Source organism: Mustela putorius, unplaced genomic scaffold (genome assembly GCF_011764305.1).
Source record: "Mustela putorius furo isolate JIRA1106 unplaced genomic scaffold, ASM1176430v1.1 tig00537255_pilon_pilon_pilon, whole genome shotgun sequence".
Classification (NCBI taxonomy): Eukaryota; Metazoa; Chordata; class Mammalia; order Carnivora; family Mustelidae; genus Mustela; species Mustela putorius.
This window is the reverse complement of record NW_025422394.1, coordinates 2,411,749-2,430,601: the sequence shown is the minus strand read 5'-3', so window position 1 is coordinate 2,430,601 and position 18,853 is coordinate 2,411,749. Positions and strand designations below refer to the sequence as shown.

General features: G+C 41.0%; 1 protein-coding gene across 1 annotated transcript in view; it reads left to right on the top strand.

The window, feature by feature from the left end:
* Positions 1 to 18,853, top strand: part of FAT1 (FAT atypical cadherin 1) — a gene marked incomplete at its 5' end in the record, with an annotated part of 111,526 nt that overhangs the window by 60,363 nt on the left and 32,310 nt on the right. Inside the window, 6 exon segments of the mRNA XM_045073780.1 lie at positions 3,071 to 3,132; positions 6,208 to 6,537; positions 6,887 to 7,097; positions 9,274 to 9,413; positions 13,764 to 14,039; positions 14,165 to 14,375. Coding sequence (XP_044929715.1) covers positions 3,071 to 3,132; positions 6,208 to 6,537; positions 6,887 to 7,097; positions 9,274 to 9,413; positions 13,764 to 14,039; positions 14,165 to 14,375 — 1,230 coding nt within the window.

Sequence of the window (18,853 nt, the reverse complement as noted above, 5' to 3'; positions counted from 1 at the left end):
GGCAGAAGAATTGGCAGGACTGAGAGGTACCGGATTCCGGGGGCAGTGAGCGTGAGGAGATGCATAAGGAGTTCCCCCGCCGAGTCGGTGTGGTCAGACCACGGTGGATTTGGGTAGCTCCGGGTTTTCTCCACTGCTCTAAGGTAAAGGGTACCTCCTGGGACTATCTGCAATTTTCCTCACCTTGTCCTGCTTCATTAGGAAACTGTTTTCTGGTCAGGGTTCATCTTGTATGCAAATTCCACAAGAAGCATGAATTTTCCCCTTCTCTTAGGGGGCGCAGCACCTCTTGCCACCATCCCACTCCCCAAGCGCAGCCCCCCCACTGCACCCCAGGTGGGTGGTATTAGGAAAAGAAAGCACTGAGGCACTTTTGGTAGGATTTCTTTCGGTAGGAGTGCTGTGAATCTAGAAAGAAAGGTCATCTTGTCAGTCTGAAATGTCTTGTTTTCATGAGCAATTTTATATGGAACTTAACTTCCAGTTGCCACACAAGGCCGGTGGCTCCCGTACCGGTTAGCTCGGGTCTAGATCTTCATCTTCCCTCCTGTTTTGTGCTCACTCAGAACATCGCTGCATGAGGACAGTCTCCTCTTCGTAAAATAAACCCTTCCCTGGTCTCCTTCCTTCCTGCCTCCCTGACTCTTGTTGCAGCTTCTCTCTTCAGCGTCTCAGTGTACCTGGAGAAGGGACTTCCTCAAATCCTCTGCCTCGGGCGTGTGGGACACATGGTTTTCTTTGAGCCAAATGCTTCCTCATCTTCTTCATGGCTTCTGAACATGGCCGGCCCCTGGAAGATTGGCCCTCCGTTCTCTTTTTCTCTTCCCACCCTCTTGTGGTGTAACCTGAATCTGTCCGCCTCCGGCTGCTCACCTGCACTTGGGACCTGTGTCTCTCCGTGTCCGCCACTGTCGCACGGCCCGCCTGGCACACCGTCTCCAGATGCATGATATGTGGTCTTCTGCTGGCACGCGTATAAGCCTTTAATGTGTGTCATTATTTCCAGGTGTAGTTTAGGCATCTGTGTCACTCAGACACCTATTTTTAATGCCGCTGTTTTATGGGTTTAAGGAATTCTTGTGTTCACACATTTACGTATTTTTTTAGGCCAACGGAAGTAGAGCAGGATAACCAAGATGGACAAGGAGGAGTCTCTTGTCCTCTTGAAGACCGTGAGATGAGTGCCTGTAGTCCTGGGGGGTGTGTTATGGTGGAGCAAACCTCAGAGCCCTGAACTCCGCAGCAGGACGCCAGGCTGTACCTGTCAGGGCAGGCATCAGAAGTGGTGTCCAAGCTAAGAGGCGAAGGACTGGCTAGCAGTGACCAGGCTAAGAAAATGTGTAGAAGGAACATTAGAATTCATTGTACTCGAATGAAATTAATGTTCCATTTGCTTTAACAAAGGAGAATTAATTTGAAACGTGGAGAGCGCAAGTAACCTAGGTTTGCTTTTTGTCTTTGTTGAGTTAGTAGCAGGGAGGCAGGCACATCCGTTGTGAGCTGTCTGGTGTGCTGTAAGGAAACTGGACAGTCGCGAATGTTATTTGCTAATGGAGTTATTTATTTGCTATGGAAGCTTATTTGCTAAAAGATATTCGTGCAAGGAATGATTATGTTCTATGGAAGCAGGACACTCTTCTGCTGTGACCATGCTAAGGTGTTGCCCTTGCAGTGTCACCACTGATAACAACTTTCTGAAGGGCACACTAGGGCAGTTAGATGGGACTAATCACAGTGATTTCCTGTCCTTCTTGAACTATGTAAAATTACAATCAGAAACTGTAGACTTTTGATAGGAAAAAAGAGGGATTAATTTTAAAAGGTTTTTACTAATGAAAATCAAACCCCTGCCACATTAAGCAGCGTTTTCACACCATTAAGCATTGTAAAGCATTTCCTGGAACCCCTTTTAATCTAGAAGTATGGTTTGGGAACCCCCCCCCCCGATTCTGGTCTACGATATAGTCTTTTGTTCTTACTAACAAGAGCGCATTGCTTCGTTGAATTGTGGGGAAGATAATGTTGATTGAGATCCTTCCTAACTATTTGAGGAAAAAAAAAAAACTTCAAATTACATGAAATTTACAAATCTTACAAATTTTAGAGAAGCATTTCGAATAGCCTTTAATTGGTAGTTGTGTGAAATTAGTTAGGTTAATAGGGGAAAATCAATTATAGCAATAAAGTCTGTTCTTAAATATAAATTATTTGAAGTATTTCCTTGTGGTGGGTGGGGGCACACAAAAAGCTGGGCAGGAGAAGGGTCCTTGCAGTTGTCTTGCTATGTAAGGTTTCACCTGAGCTTCAGATCGACATCAGAGTCATTCAGCACAGGCTGCAGCAGATATTTTAGCAGTTGGGAATTTTGTGTTTGGTGAAGTACAGAATATATTTAATCAGTTTTAATGGTCTTCCACGATCCAATGTGTGTTGACAGTTCAGCCAACTTTGATTAAAGTTCTAGAGAGAGATTGAAACTATAGATTTTCTAGTTTGATAGAAAGATCAAAGAAACAAAGAATATAGGGTTTCTTTGAGGATCACTTATGTTTTTTCTTTCACTGGAAATTGATACTTGAACAGTATTTCCTGGAAAAGTACTTTTATAACCGTTCTTCACTTCTGAGGGTAAATGATTTAAAGATAATAAATCGTAGTCAACATTAGATTTTCCAGTGGTCCTATTTAATACAGTTATGGAAGATTTTTCTGTTAGTTCTTAATCATCACTGCAGCAGTTAGAGGAGTTTGAAATCCTGGGTAACTTCATCTTAGTTTTTAAAAATCTCTACTGACAAAATGTTTATTCAAACCACTGAACAAACAAAAAAGTGTAACTGATTTCAATTTTGCCATTTTCTTCATCCTCTGTCATTTATCCACTGTTGAAGAATCATTAAAATGAGAAAGTATATTGTTTGTAAATAAAATAATTGAACCTGGATTAATCATTTTTTTCCCTTGGGAATCCAAAGATTTGCTCAGACTTTTATACTCAGTGTGGTTTCAATGACAGTATTTTGTAATTGGTTTTATCCGTAAGGATTAATGAACTGTTTTCATTTGATAGGTCTTATCACAACGACATCAAGGAAACTAGACCGAGAGCAGCAAGATGAACATATATTAGAAGTAAGCATTTCTTTATTTTAATTATTTAAGAGATTTGGAAATATGGGAAAGCATTCTTGTTCACATTAATATTCATAAGTATTATGATTTTGTTGTATTAGCTTCTGGTCATTACTAAAAGAAAAGGGGAAAGGAAACATTTTTTAGTGTAGTTCATGTCTCCTTAAATCCGTCTCTCCCCAAAACAAGATCACTGTGTAAGTTCTTTTCTAATTTTTGTGCATACATACAGAGCAAACAAACTGGAAACAATAGTATTTACATTGCCTTTTCATTTACATAAGACATACTTTTTCTGTATGCCTTCTACATCTTTTTCCTTAGTATTCTGTTTCCAGGATATTTATATGATATTAATTGATCTCATTCAACTGTGGTTTGTTTCTGGTTTTTGTGTTGTTCTCAAATAATTGCATTGTTTTTGCATTTTAAACTGAACTGGAGAAAGTTTTGTGATTTTTAAACATTTCTGAAATAAAAGATTAAAGACTGATGTGTGCTTTTCTAAAATGATCTCTTCTGACAGGCTTCTTGTTTTCATGGGTAATTTAAAATGTCTAGTCCCTGAAAGAAACGCGGCTTGTCCTACACTGGCGTGCTGGTGGATGGTAGGCACCTTGCAGGAGCAGGGATAGGAGGAGGAAGGTAGAGGGTCATGTGGAGGTGAGGCCACAGGCGATTGCTGGGTGCCAGGGTCTCCAGGTCAGGAAGAGGCTGAGAAGGGGCAGTTGGGAGAGTTTCTCTTGGAGAGGAAAACTGAGCAGAGCCGACACGTAACCTCTGTTGACTTTCTACCACACGTAGAAAGGTTTCTACCACACGTAGAGGTTTCGTATGGTAACCACTACCACATGTTAAAGCCAGTGTTGGTCATTGGAGCCGGGGAAGACTGAGTGCTTGTTGACCTGTGAGATACCACACGAGTCCTCCATTCTTCCAGTGCGCGTGCTTGGGAAAGGCCTGAACGGTGGTTGATTGTTTTTATTAATACTCATGTCTCCCATTTTATATTATCGCTATTCATAATGCTGCCTGCTTAATTTCATTTTATCCTTGCCCAAATTTCTTTGTCAGGAAAATACTTTTTATAGCTCTGTAGTGTGTGTGTGTGCTTGTGAATATCCTGTCTAGAAAATGTGGTTTCACAGCCACCATTACAGTTAGTAATTATTATTGTTATTTTTTTAAGATTTTAAAAATTTATTTTGAGAGCAAGAGCGGGAGAGACAGAGCATGTGAACAGTGGGAGGGGTGGAGGGAGAGAGAATCTTCAAGCAGACTCCCTGCTGAGCCCCGAGCCCCACATGGAGCTCAATCCCAGGACCCCCAGATCGTGACCGGAGCTGAAATCAGGAGTGGGATGCCTAACTGACTGCGCTCCCAGATCTCCCTAAAGTTTGTAAATCTCTTCATGTGTTACATCTGAGTTAGTCTTAGGTCGTACAGTTCCCTTAAATTCATTTTCCTTCTGTTAGATCAGAGTTCAGAATTTTGATTCAGTCCCTACAGTGTTTGAGAATGAGACTGTGGTTCCCTAAGAAAGGAAGCAGGTGGCCTGCTTTCCAGGGTGGCAGGTCCCAGGCATTCACATCTTGCTGCGGCCGCACCCTGGTTAGAACTACAGTGGACACCTGTCCACCGTGTGCCTCCCTCCAAAGCCACCTTTTTATAGTAAAGTCCAAGGCTGGATGGGAACAAGTACAAGATACTTAGGACTTTGTAGATAATATGAAGATGTTGATGGGAAATAAGCCTTTGTAATGGTTTGTGACCTACATACCTTGTATGTTTTCTGTAATCCTTTTTGGTGGTGGATTTGAGGGCCAACACTGGCATTGATTTGATGGTCTTAAAGAAGAGGGTTTTTTTTCCCCTATCCCATGTTAAAAAACTGTGTTACTGGCTTTTGATTATTAAACCCAGCCTTAACATTTTGGTATGATTACCACAAACATAGTGCCCACTTATATTTCTCTTTGATTTTTTTCTTGTCCCTAAAGACCATATGAGAACTGATCAAAAGGGAGTGTTTTGAGAGATTAAAATTAATAGTAAGTGTATATTTTGTTTTATTTTTAGAGTGTGGGATTGTAAATCATGTACTTTAAGCAACTCCTTAAATATTCTTGGCAAGTACCATTAGGATATATTCACGCTTCTATAAACAACAGGATTTATATTCACCAAGCTTTTTAAAAACCTAACAAAACAGTTCCACAGAAAACTTCATTATACTTTAATATTTTTAGTATTTCAACCATTATTTTTGGAGGATGTGGTGAGAGAAAAATAGCTATTCCTAAGGCCATTGCTTTTAATGTCCACAGCAAAGTAAAAGTGGACATTTGGTTCGGGGGGAAAAGACTCTGATTTCTGTTCCTCAGCTGAGTACATGAATAATGAGAATGACCATTACTCCACATTGTTCTTACTGAAAATCTTACTTAATAAGTGGGTCTGAATGGAAATTTTTATATCTGCTGTCCTAAACGTGGAGGACTTCTGAACGAGAAAAGAGTCAGAACAAAATGATGACAGCTAGTATTAAAAGGCATGCTCCTTCACATATATTTTAAATTGAAGATTTAGCTTGCTTTATTGTTGAGGCCTAAAAATGAAGGTTTTTAATGCAATATGTGGAGATTTGATTTTTAAGTGCATAGAGTGTATGTTATTTGTCACCGGACTCATATTTAAAAGCAAAATCTTTATGTATCTTTTCTTGGCATAAAAATAAGTTGTTTTTTTTTTTTTTTTTAAATAAGCTGTTTTTGATAGCTTCCCATTTTGGCAACATTCATGTTATAGGTACGGTAGTGCAGGGAGAGGTGGTGTGGGGAGGGAAGAGCCTATTACTGGGCCCTTGTCGCTCCCCCGTCCCTGTTTGGAACAGGACACATCATCATCTTGCCTCCTCATGGGCTCTTGTCAAAGGAGAGAACATGGTGTGCATCATAGTGTGTGTGAACTCTGCAGGTCTGTGCAAATGTGGCTTATCTTTAATTAGGAAGAGAGTCACTTTTTATATAGTTATATTTTAAAAACATTTGTTGATCTGTTACTTTTCAAAAACAGGTTACTGTGACTGACAACGGTATTCCCCCCAAATCCACCATTGCAAGAGTGATTGTGAAAATCCTTGATGAAAATGATAACAAACCTCAGTTCCTGCAGAAGTTCTACAAAATCAGGCTCCCAGAACGGGAAAGACCAGAACGAGAAAGAAATGCCAAGCGGGAGCCCATCTATCGTGTTATAGCGACAGACAAAGATGAAGGTCCCAATGCGGAAATCTCTTACAGCATTGAAGATGGAAATGAACATGGCAAATTTTTTATTGAGCCCAAAACCGGAGTGGTTTCATCCAAGAAGTTTTCTGGAGCTGGAGAATATGATATTCTTTCAGTAAGTTAGGATCTCATCTTTGAATTTCTCACATACTTTCGTTCATCTGGTCTTAATGTCACTTCTCTGAAAACTTTCTCTCTCTTCAAGAAGGGGCCTCAGTGTGTGTGTCCAGTCGGGAAATCTTGCTTCGGGTTTCCATTATCAGCCATCACTCCAGTTACTATGTATGTCGAGTGTGGCATGAAGAGGTCACTCTTTTTGATCAAGGCTTATACATGGGGAATATGCAAATACAGAAACGAAGTGTTTGAAATTGGCTCAGTTTGAGACCAAACCAGTCTGTGCTTCGGTTGTGGGATGTAACTTCTAATTTGCTCCCTCCATCCCCTCTGCTTATATTTTATAGATTAAGGCAGTTGATAATGGTCGCCCCCAAAAGTCATCAACCACTCGACTCCATATTGAATGGATCTCCAAACCCAAGCCATCAGTGGAGCCAATTTCATTTGAAGAACCATTTTTTTCCTTCACTGTCATGGAAAGCGATCCAGTGGCTCACATGATTGGCGTGATCTCTGTGGAGCCTCCTGGCACGCCTCTTTGGTTTGACATCATTGGTGAGTCTTCCTCAGAGTTTTATTGTCCCTGCATAGGTTACACTGAGGAGAACCTATCTTTGGTTTTCTGATTTTTGTATATATCTCTGGATTTAAAATTATTAAGTGAGACTTAGAAGTGGAGAATTTGTCTTAAATTGCAGTATTTTGATCACAAAAGGTTTTACAACACCTAGCCGTGTACTGAACTTGTTTAAAATTGCTGCCATGCATGTACCATACCCTTAATGTTAAAATAAGGTTTTCAGAAGTGCATGAAGGAGTTAGAAACCTGAATGTTGTGGTCCAAAAGCACAACTTTTTAATTTTCCTTCTTGTTACATAACATATGGCACATTGCTATTTTTAGCGAATATGGTTTGAATGCTTAAAATAACTGTGACTGTCACATGTCAGTATTTTATAGGGAATAATGTTACAAATTTAATTGTATAACTTAAAAATGAGAATGCCATCTGTGGCCTTCTGTGTTTTATTTACCACATTTTGGGAATGTGGGAAGCAGGGTTCAGGAGGTTCATTGACCCTAAAATAAAGGTTATATGCCTATTTGAGTTTTTTGTTTTTCATTTAATTGAGTTTAGACAGAGAACGTGTTCCCTTACTCTCTTGTACATAGGAAAGAAATTCACCTTAAACTTTGACATCTTTGTTTTTTCAATGGTATTTCCTCACGTGCTATTAATCATCAGGATCTTTAAAAGCATAAGTATGGGTTGTGACTCCTCTCCAGTTGGTCCCGCGGATCCCTGCTTCCCTCTTTCAGCCCATAGCCACCCTCCCACGAAATGTCGTGTCAGCATGTGAGGCGGCTGCGACGTGGGCGGCGCGGGCTTCACCGCTTCATTTCCCCCAGCACGCGGTTCGGCTGCGTCCCCAGCTCCGGGCGTTGTATGAAATCGTTGAGGTCATCCACACCTCCGAAACCCTCACTTTCAGTTTTAAAGAAGAAACATGATTTTCACAGTGAACTACAATCAGAGTCGTTTGTTGGCTCCCTGTTAACTCCTGTCACACTTCCAGATGAGCCAGGCCCTGACTGGGCTGTGTGTGACGCTGACCGCCGTTGGAACTGGTCTGATTGACGCTCTTCCTTGTTCTGTGCTTGCCTTCCATGCTTGCTTGCTTCTTTGTGGCTGTGCCAGGAGACACACTCGCTAGAGAAGTGTTTTCCATCTTTCAGATGACTTGTGACCCGAACTGTACAGCAGAAGGTATCTGCTGAGATCCCATAATTTGCCTTAGATTATGGGATCTAAAAGAAAAGCATCGGTTTTTAAAACCTTTTTTATTTCTAGTGACTGTTTGCCATTGCCCCTTGTTTTCATGGCGCGCCCATGGTCACCCATTCCAGTTGCACACATCATGCTGACTTCTAAGACATCCCAAAATCATCCTTAGTTTTAGATTTCACTGAAGTTTTTTGGTTTGTTTTAATGTGCGTGTCATTTTACTTTTCGGTAAGATTTAGTAGTAGAGCCTCATCATGACATTAAGACTATATTTTCATTCCATATCACTTCATTGATAAGAGTATCTCCGGTTCAGTGGATGTGGGAAGAGTTCTACCTAGAACGTAACTGGGAATGCATTTGATGTCAGCAGCACAGAAACTTGATTCATTAAGCTTTGTGTTTGGCAACAATGAGGAAAATGTCTTTTTAAGTGTATAAGAGGCAGAACTAATTGATGTTAACTGCTATGATTTTTCTCAGAGTTAACATTTGTTTTTAATAGTTTATTTTTTAGGGCAGTGTGCTTCAGGCATCACGAATCTTTTTTGAGTAATTAAGCATTTGAATGGCTGACTCTGTTCAGTAAAGGATGTTTGATATATAGCTACTGGGATATATAAATTAAAGACCTATCCAGAACCCCCGAAAAAGCGAATGGAAAGTAACTCATTGGCAATATTAGCAGTGTTTTTCCGCGTTCAGAGTTGCTTTCTTGCTTTCCTCTCAGTAGCTTCCCTTGACAGTTCGGGCTCAAGTTTGCGTTAGTAGGCTCTGTCTTTCTAATTGGCCCTTTTCTTGTCTTCCAAAATGAAAGCTCCTTGGGATCACCTTGAGCAGTATATCAGAAGTGGGGTTTTTTTCCCCTCTGTCATGAAGAATTAGAAAGCCACAAAAGAAGTGAGAGGTTTTCATACTTTTCTGTATGTCCTAACTTAAACTAGGTGGCAACTACGACAGCCACTTTGATGTGGACAAGGGCACTGGGACCATCATTGTTGCCAAACCTCTTGATGCGGAACAGAAATCAAGCTATAACCTCACAGTTGAAGCTACAGACGGAACCACCACTATCCTCACGCAGGTAAGTGAATCACTGATGATGCGTTCGTCAGAGGTGGGCTGCTAATGACCTTCTGATTTTAGGGTGCGCAGGCCACGTGATTCTGTTCTCTAAGACTCCCAAGCACAGCTACTGTATTGATAGGGCTTACATAGAGGCACACCAAGGATTTGTATTTAGGGAAAGAAAATGTAGGTTTGGACTGTAATTAACCAGTTTTGGAAATTCTGAAAGAAGACTTAGAAACAACTACCCACTTTTGATTATCAAGATCTTTCAATTTTATACTGACTTTGAACAGCATTAGTATAAATTGTATCGCTCTTGAGGATGAATGTGTCCAAGTCCTTTTCGTTAAAGCTCATTAAAGTGATTAATCATGTTCTAAATCACTTTTTAAATTCTTTCCCCTTTTGGCTATTTTAACGAGGGTTGTATAAAATGGTTGATAGAATTGTTCTTGTAATCACTTTAACATCTTTACTTGTTCCTACATGGTGATTTAAGAGATGGCCAGATTACTGGGATTTCAAATTTAAAGATTTTTTATTTTATTTATTTGACAGAGAGACATCACAAGTGGGCAGAGAGGCAGGCAGAGAGAGAGAGAGGAGGAAGCAGGCTCCCTGCTGAGCAGAGAGCCCGATGCGGGACTCGATCCCAGGACCCTGAGATCATGACCTGAGCCAAAGGCAGCGGCTTAACCCACTGAGCCACCCAGGCGCCCGGGATTTCAAATTTTAAATGTTAAAATCCTATACCTTAAATTCTCTTTGATTCTTAGTGTGGGCTCTGTGAGAATTTGTTGAACATTTGTTGTGGAAGGTATTGTTCAAGAAACTGAATACTGGGAAACAGTCCTAACCTCGTTGAGCTCACCTTAGGATGGTGGAAGCTAAGATTTACATGTCTATCTGCTGTGTCCTAAAAGACAAAGGAAGAAATTAAATATTAGGAGAGAAATGCTTCCGAATTCCAGTTTTTTATCTTTAGATGATACTAATTTAAATCTCAAATGAGAGAGATCGTCTGCTACATCATTTAGTTGCGCTGAAGAATAAAAGTCTGTGATGTATTTTTAATTAATAAATGAGTAGATGATTCAGAGCCAGTTATGAAAAAGACCTTCTTTCTCCACATGGTTGTGATTTTTAGTGTATTTAAAATTGACATATGTACCATGCTTTGGGGTCATTTTGAGATTGTTATGTAAAAGTTTTAGTACAGTATTAAAATTTCATTTCTGTCAGTAACCGTTCTCATTATAGAAATTAAACTTTAGAGCATGAAAATGAGAATAAAAACATGGAGTTGTAATAAACTTAACAGGGTGAATTTTGAAAGGTTTAAAGAGTATAACTGTACGTGGACCAGTTCAAATAATCTACTAAGCGGAAATCCAGCAAAAGGAACTTAAGCAGTAGCAGTGGCCGTCCGTGCCAGCCATTCTCATTAATGAAGACGATCTATTTACCTGTAGCATTTATTGCTTGTGACATAAATGAATGAGTAGCAGTATGCCCCTTCCCAAATAATTGCAGTTTTTAGCAAGTACCATTAAAAACTTCATATGAAATGTGAAGTCGATTGACTAAAATTTCCTGTAAAACCCAGGAAATAAATTGCAGTCTTCCCAGGGACACAAATATCTTAAGTTGTAGTGCTGCCTTTATACCTAAAAACTTCTTTTGAGTTATTTTCAGGGAGTCTTGATAATATCCTCATGATTTGCTGGCAGGAAAGGGGAGTCCGAGTCTCAAAAGATATGGTCCCAGAGCCCAGACTCCCCTGTGAAGGTACAGGCAGTAATTAGGTTTCAGTTTCCACGTGGGCCCAGGACAGGGCGATCCGAACAGGGATGAGAACGGAGCAGCAAACGCACGTGGAGGGCGACACGGAGATGAGAACTGGATTGCTGAGGAACGGGAGGACAGGGTAGATTTGGGCTTGTGGTAAAACTCAGGAAGCACCAGGGCGGACGTCGCTGCATGCAGGTCGGAGGTTTGGGGGCACTGTCGCGTGAGCCACGGTGAATCAGCAGCAGAGGGGGAGGTGGGGGGTCCCAGTGCTCTGCTGAAACAGCACTGCTCCTTGCGTTCCTGTCCTGCTGTTTGCTGCTTGGGATCTGACCAGTATCAACTCAAGTTGCTTCACTTCACTCCTATCTCAAGATCACTTAACCAAATCCAGTTACGGCTTTTTTTTTTTCTTCTTTGAAACAGCTTTGCTTTTAATGTTTCCTTCTGTTTCTCTTGAGCATCAGCATTATGCACAGGTCGATTGGTTTGAATATTGGCTCTGCCTCTTACCCTGTCCCTGGGCAAGTGGCTGTAACCCTCTTGGCTTCCATTTGTCACCGGGAAAGGGACATAGTGATTTTGTCCTCACAAGGCCCTCTGAGGGGTAGGTGAGGTCGCAGCCGCGCTAGTGTGCACTTGCTGCTGGACACCTCAGTCCCCTGCCTGTCTCCATCCTCTGTCCCTGCGGTTCACCTGGCTGTGTCCACTACCGCAGGGGTCTGCCCAGTTGGGAAGAGGCGGTAAAGGTGAATTTCCTCTGATCAGCTGGTTAGGGCCTACGCGAGCTGTAGCTCTCCAGCCTCTGCCTGCGAGTCCAGGCTCTGCGCACTGGATGCCACCTTCTCCCCGCTCTTACCATCCCTTAGTTCCAAGTCCTTCTCTCTAGTGTCGAGGAGATAGGGTGTTTGATGCCACTTCTTGCCTTCCTGTCTCTGACCAAGGTCTCCCCCCCCCCCAAACCCCATCCTAGTAAGTACTGATTACCAACCTAAGACCTATGCAAGCAAAGCCTTACCTTCTCCTTAAAAGCTTTCAGAATGTCCCTCGCCATCTCGGGACTCCTAAAGGCTTTCTTGATAACTCGCTTGGTAATATGTGCAGCCTGATCTCGGAGTGCGTACGACCTCACCGGCCGAGCCTGAGAGCTTCCCGAGCGCAGGGACTGCTGTACGTTCATCGTACTTGCTCCCCGGTAACGTGGGGGTGCGTGCTGCGTGGATAAGGGCTCTGTGAGTGTGCTTCCTTTGAATCGCTGTATCAGAATTGGTGGTTTTTACCTTCCTTGTTCCTACCGAGTTGTGACTAATTGACTTGAGGGCAGGAATCAACTACCTCTACCCAATACTCCATTAGAAAAGTACTATGTAAATGTACAGTGGAAATGAATATGTAATGATTAAACTTAGAGAAATTATAAAACCATCGCTTGTGGATCGTCGACCTTTAAAAACGGTCTGTGGTTTTAAATGTTTATGTAACTTCCACATAAAACCTTTCTTGGGTTTAGCAAATGCATTTAATACATATATAAAGTGTAATGTTACAAATCCATCACTGATGTTGTCGTGTTTTATGAGAACGCTGGTATAATCGTCATGGAAAGACCTGCAGCTCATATGCCTGCACCGGGGTGGATAATAGCTTCACCTGTGCATTCCTGACACTGCGGCCTCCTGGGCCGTCAGGACTAGCAAACCTCTTTATTCCACACGTGCCAACGAAGCTCAGATTTCTTGTTTGTAACCATAAACCATCTTTGTAGTCAGTAGTGATTTCCACTATGCCTTATCTCCACACACGTCTTTTCCGTCTGAAAATTAATCCTCTTAGCGTTAAAGTAAAAAAAAAAAAAAAAAAAAAAAACACATATTTTTTAAAATTCAGCTGAGTTTTTTTCAGTATTGGCTTTTTTCCCCCTTTAAGGTTGTTATTCTGTGTTGAGGTATTTAAGAGAGCTTATCTTTAGTGTATTTAAAGTGCTTTTAGGAAATGAATGGGTTTACTATTTATATGTAGGTTTTGTGATTGTAAAAATGTAGTAAAGATTTTTAAAGCACATTTCTAATTTGTTGGTAGGAATTTGGAGTCTCAACAATTAGAACAAGAAATTTGAATACGGTATTTATCTAGTACCATAGTCCCCTCGTTTGCTTGGTAGCTGCAGATTCAGATCTGATAGAGGAAATTATCTTCTGTAAATCCTGCTGAAGTAAATTCTGTGTTCTCCTGACATGAGTGCTCTAGAAATCTCTCTCCTGTGGAGACCTGAGAGAAATGAAGTGTGCAGTCAGAAAGAAGCGTTTGAAGGATGTTACATTTGCCCTTCAAAGTTAGTTTCAAGAAATTAGAAAGGTCTTCATTATCTTACAGATCTGGGTAATATATCAATGGAAAATTTTAAAGATTTTTTTTATTCTAGATTTTTGTTTCTTTTATTTCTCATTGTTTCATTTTGCTAAAAAAAAGGTTTTTTTTTTTCAATGTGCATCTCATGTTTCCCCTTGATTCAGTAAATAATAAAATATCACAGTTAAGGATATTACTGTAATGTGAGTCTTTATGTCCTTAATAGGTATTCATCAAAGTAATAGATACAAATGACCACCGTCCTCAGTTTTCTACATCAAAGTATGAAGTTGTTATTCCTGAAGACACAGTGCCAGAAACAGAAATTTTGCAAATCAGTGCAATGGATAAGGATGAGAAAAACAAGCTGATCTATACTCTGCAGAGCAGCATTGATCCACTGAGTCTCAAGAAATTTCGTCTTGACCCTGCAACAGGCTCTCTCTCGACTTCTGAAACACTTGATCATGAAGCCATCCACCAGCACATTCTTACAGTCATGGTATGGCTTTCTGCTCATTCGTTGGCCACCGTTTGTTTTCTGAAGGGTTTCACGTCTTTCTGAGTGATCTTTAATCAAAGACCGGGAAACCTCCGACAGCACTGATAACCTATTGATTCTTTCAGGTGCGGGATCAAGATGTCCCTGTAAAGCGAAACTTTGCTCGGATTGTTGTTAATGTCAGCGACACAAACGACCACGCCCCCTGGTTCACAAGTTCCTCCTATGAAGGGCGGGTTTATGAATCAGCGGCTGTCGGCTCAGTTGTGTTGCAGGTTACAGCTCTGGACAAGGACAAAGGGAAGAATGCTGAAGTGCTGTATTCCATCGAATCAGGTATTTTTGGAGCACTCAGTAGATTAAAAAGTATATTTATTTTCTAAAACTAGTTCTGTATGTAGAAACGTTTGTGTATTGCCGTAAAAATTGCTTAAATTAATCTTTAGCTACCATTTTTCTTGTTAGGAGAAAGAAGACCTTTTTTTAAGCTTTTCACTCAATAGAAAGCAAAAAGTCTTACGTTAAATAAAAAGATTCACATTATTAGCATAGTTCAAGGCTCTGAGAAGTTCCAGAGTGAAGAAAACTGTATTTGATTCAATTCGATATTTCCACAATTTTTTTTAACCATACAACATTTTCCTTTATAATACTTGTTAACTGTGAAACACTCTTAAGAAACCACTGGCTTCAGTGATTTCACTTTTAGTCAGAGCATTTTCTCTTGGGCATAGTAGGAATTTCCATGACAGAGTGCTGGGTGTCGTTCCTCCGCTGCCCCTTCCAGGGTTAGCTTTTCTGCCCCTTTCACCCTCCTGAATCTTTAACAGTTTGGTTTCGTTCATGGAATTGGGTTGTTATGTAGGCCCCCCAAAGTTGAGATGTTGCAAAGCCCAGGAAGTCTTTTGGAGAGCTGGGCAAGGAAGGGTTTGAACATTTCTTCTTCATATGATCGGGCAAGAGATCCCGAGTCTTGCTGGTAGATACAAAGAGGATCAAAGTAAAATGTTTTGTTCTCTCTTCTCTTGTATGATGCTAGTCATAGTCTTTCCTCTCCTCATTCCATGGACTGATGAAGCCTGTTTTCTGTGTCAAGTGCCGTGCTAGGCGTGGGATGTAGGTAGAGGCCATCATTGGTCCGCAGTTGTATATGTTCATGCAAAAAGGAAGCTTCTGATTGAAATAGGGGTCTGCTTTAGAGCATATGATTTGTACAGTCAGAATTCATTTTGTTTGGGGACCTTCCCTACTCGTGCCACATGCAGTGAGTATGTGATGAAGGATCAAGAAGCCTCCTTCCGTTTTTCCATGTTTCTCAAGGTAATCGTTAGTGCAAAGAATATAGTCTCTCTCATTCTTTTGTCTTTACAATGATTTTAGAATATCGTGCACTTAACTTGATTTGCATAAGTCCGTTCCTCTGCATATTTAAAAATTGTGCCTTTCCTACACATTAGAATTGGTAGATGCATCAGTTCTAGGTCATATAGTCAAAACCTGAGCGTGAAGAGTAATTTAAAAAAAAAAAATCGATGTGTTTTATGTGACTAAACTATTTTTATTTCTTAATACATTTGAAGCCTCATTTCTTTCACTGAAAACAACCAAATTTAGTCAATTACAAAATAAGATTCTCTGTACTTCCCTGGGGTTCAGGATTCAAATGTAGTATAGTTAGCGCCTTGAACAAAGATGCAGGTTTTTCCACTTCTTTAGAAATTTAGCTGTTAAAAAAAAAAAAACAGTGCATTCCATTTGTGCATGCCTGAGCAGTTCAGCAAAATAATTTTCTCATAGACAAACCGCCTGGGTTTGTGTAGGAGAAAATGTTAAACTTTTCCCTTAGCTTTCACATAATTTTCAACAACTGGGTGGTTAAAATATGATTGTTGGTGCCTGACTGAAGGCATGTACATTCTTGAAATGCTTGTAATGACTGATGGGATTAGTAATTTGGTATTCCAAGAATGGAACTCTATCTCCCCTCAAAGAATAGATGATACCAAGGACCTATTTCAATACAGAATTTGGACTCCTAAGAAGATAATCTTTCTAGATTTGGTAATACAAAAAGCATTTGTAGGCAGCAGCTACCATTAAAATGCAGAAGCGTGTGTATGTGAATCTGTTGGAATAATAGGAAATGTAAAATGGTCGTACCTCCTTTCATTTAAGTTACTTATTATATTCACCTGCTTCTCATTGATGTCAGATTACATTTCGTAAAGTTCAAAAAACTAGTTATAGATTCAGGCTGTAACACTGCATGTTTAATTAGCAGCAATTTATTGAGCAAAGAGTTTGGTCTGATTAAGAGTCTTTAGGGAAAAGAATTAATTAAAGGAAATTTTCCGTAACAATTGACTTGTGTGTTTAGAGACAATCAGGGCCATACTCTGGATTGTTTGGTGTTTTCTTTTCTTTTCTTTTCTTTTTTTTTTAGGTAGATTATTGTAACTTCAAAACTGTCACAATGCCTAGAAATAAAAGACAGTCAGTAATTGAACTTAATAACTAGAATTGATTTCCTTCCCCAAAGTTAGGTTAAATATAATTGCAATAGAAACTGGAGGTTTCCTACTCGAGGCCGCCAGTGGTCAGGAAGGCAGCACTTTACTGAGCATCCGCAGCGTGTGCCCAGCGGGGAGAAATGGATTTTTGCGCACAGCTCTGACATGCCCTTTGGGGTGTATGTGTGTAGTACAGTCCTTGCTAATGAGTACAGATTCACGTTTGGATAATCGCCTTCTTCAAACAATAATCTAAGACTATTTAGAAATCACCAGTATCTTCAGCTAAAGTGAACGCCTAAGCCTCCAAGCTGGTGCAGACTCTGCTGCTTGTGCTGGGAGTTCCCTTACAAATACTGCGTGTGTGTCTCAGTATCTGATGTAGCTGTTACTAGGTCAGACAGGGGTCTGCGTAAGCCACTCAGTGGCCCTTCGTGTTCTGCCACAGGAACATGTTGCTTGCCCATCTGCAAACCCAAGAAGTTCTGCCACAGTGGAGATGTATGTAGGAGCTGTCTGCTAATTGACTGCCTGGGTTCCTGTTTAGCCTCTTGTTAAGATAATACTCCAGGTAGTAATGTTCCTCAATTTTACATGCTGGTAAAAATTTCTCAGGAATTTCCGATTAGTAGACTTTTTTTTGTTAATACTTTCAACTGTAGTGCTTAATCTAACAAGTCGTTGCTGGAGATGATAGAAGTAAAACGCAGGAAAACAAAATCAGATAAAAATAGTGCCTTATTATCTTTCCATACAACAACTTCAACACTTACTGAGTATCTCCTATGTGTCAGGCATTTTTCTAAGCACAGATGATAAATAGTAAAACAAGCCATGCTTAAATGGGGACTTATGTCCTAGAGGGAGAATGAATAAGAAGGTTGCAATATGTGCTATAAAGAAAAGAAGAGGGTATGGGGGCAGAAACAGCCGTTCTGATTAGGGAGGTAAAGGGAGGCTTCACCATCGCATTCTCTAAGCAGAGGAACATTTGGGTAAAACCTGAATGAATGAATGAAGAAGCAGTGAGAATAGGTAGGGAAGACAGTTCCAGAAAGGACCCCCCAAATACAGTCATGCTGCAGTGAGCATGTGCTTTCCCGGTTGAGGTGTGAGGAGCTAGCAAGGCCGGAGGGCAGCGAGTACTTTGTGCAGAAGATGGCAAGTTCTAATGACGCCACCAGCTTGCTTTAGCGCAGGTAGAATATGTATTTATTCCGCTCTGGAGGGCCTTGCGTGTTTGAAGCTTTAAGGTTTCACCGTATAAAATAAGAGAGGGATGAGACGGTTAAATGTAAACTGTGGTAGGTCGGCTGCTGTTAGTACAGACATAGGATAGCCTGAGGGGTGCAGGTGAAAACCATCGTCCACAGGTTTTCATGGTCACCCTCCCAGTCCCAGGCAACCGGTCATGCTTTTGAAAGATGGGGTGATGCCCACGTAGGAAGAAAGAGGTCCTTGGAGTTTCGGTGACTGGCTAAAGCACAACATGAGAATCTGGGATTGTTGACTCATAAATGCAGACAGGAAGAAATTAGAGGTCTGCGAGGCGTGGTAGAGGCAGTGTGACCCCATTTGTGCGTGAGGGTTCAGCTTGGAACTTGGGGGCCTGAAGACAGCCTGGGCCTCTGCTGTGTTGCAGACTGTGGTGCCTAGACGCGGAGCCAGGCAGGCTTAATGAAAACCAGACTGGATCTGGCCTCAGAAAAAATGGTATCATGGATTTTGAGAAAACATATTAAAAGAAGGAAATGAAGGCTACAGGGGAAGTGTTGACTAGTAGTGATGTGGGGAAAGGGGTGCTCGGTCAATCTCCTGGTTTGCACATCACTCAGTAAGTTGTTCTGGCCTCTGAAGTGTACCCCACACAGTTGCAAACCTAGAGGAAAACAAAACTTAAAAAAGCAGGTAAGGGGCAAGTCAGCTTTGTTGTGGGGAAGTGTAATAGTTCATTTGGGGAAAATAAATGCAGTACTGTGGCTTGGATAATGGATTCTGGACCCTGGTGTGAAACAGAAAAGGCATGAAGTGTGGGTGGATGGATCGATCTGAGGACCCCACAGCACTGCCTGAATCTATCCAGAGATGTAAACTGCTAAACTTCAGTAAACTGCTGGTGTCTCCAGAAAGATCTCGGTGATGATACAAAATCGAGAACTGTTACGGAATTGCATTTGAAGCTAAATATATGTATACAGTATAGCTAGAAAAGGTCCAAAGAGAAGCAAGGAACACAGTCTGTTCTGGTGGGGGTGGGGGGGCGGTTTGTTCTCTCAGCACTACTGATACTTGGGAGCAAAAAAT